The sequence below is a fragment of the Penaeus monodon genome, chromosome 25 (genome assembly GCF_015228065.2).
Source record: "Penaeus monodon isolate SGIC_2016 chromosome 25, NSTDA_Pmon_1, whole genome shotgun sequence".
Lineage (NCBI taxonomy): Eukaryota > Metazoa > Arthropoda > Malacostraca > Decapoda > Penaeidae > Penaeus > Penaeus monodon.
Window position 1 is genome coordinate 10099020 of NC_051410.1, and position 561 is coordinate 10099580.

A 561-nucleotide genomic window follows, 5' to 3' on the forward strand; every position below is an offset into this window, starting at 1 on the left:
GATAACACTTAGTAAAGCCCCGACACCCCGTTGGCAGCGCGGCACGATCCCGCACGCGCGTGTGCTGGGGGGCTCCACCACCACCAACGGCATGCTGTACGTCCGGGGGAACCGCCTGGACTTCGACCACTGGGCCAACTTTGGCAACCCTGGCTGGGACTACGACTCGGTTCTCTACTACTTCAAAAAGGCCGAGGACTACCGAGGCATTCCCACCAACGAGACAGGTGAGCCGGCTACGAAATCGGGGTTCTAGATCAGTACAGATCTTGACTGTCTTAAGATCCGAAGCAATTCCTGATTCTGATGGGATTCTAGTCATAAAATCGTTTGTACTAAAGGACGTCGACTTCCTGTTTTTAACATTCTAGTTGTGTCTCTACAAACCAGGATGTGTAGACTAAATGAGAAATTCATTCCATATTGACAGTCCTACGATGTAATCCTTTTATACACCTAAACTGATCATAACACGAAAAAAAACGTGTAAGTTAATAAAGCCAATCTTTATTATTAAAAAAATCTACACTATTCTAAAAGCCAGATAATTTTTCAACAATC

General features: G+C 45.6%; 1 protein-coding gene across 1 annotated transcript in view; it reads left to right on the forward strand.

Moving 5' to 3' along the window:
- Positions 1-561, forward strand: part of LOC119589521 (glucose dehydrogenase [FAD, quinone]-like) — a gene marked incomplete in the record, with an annotated part of 17770 nt that overhangs the window by 9924 nt on the left and 7285 nt on the right. Inside the window, 1 exon segment of the mRNA XM_037938122.1 lies at positions 38-227. Coding sequence (XP_037794050.1) covers positions 38-227 — 190 coding nt within the window.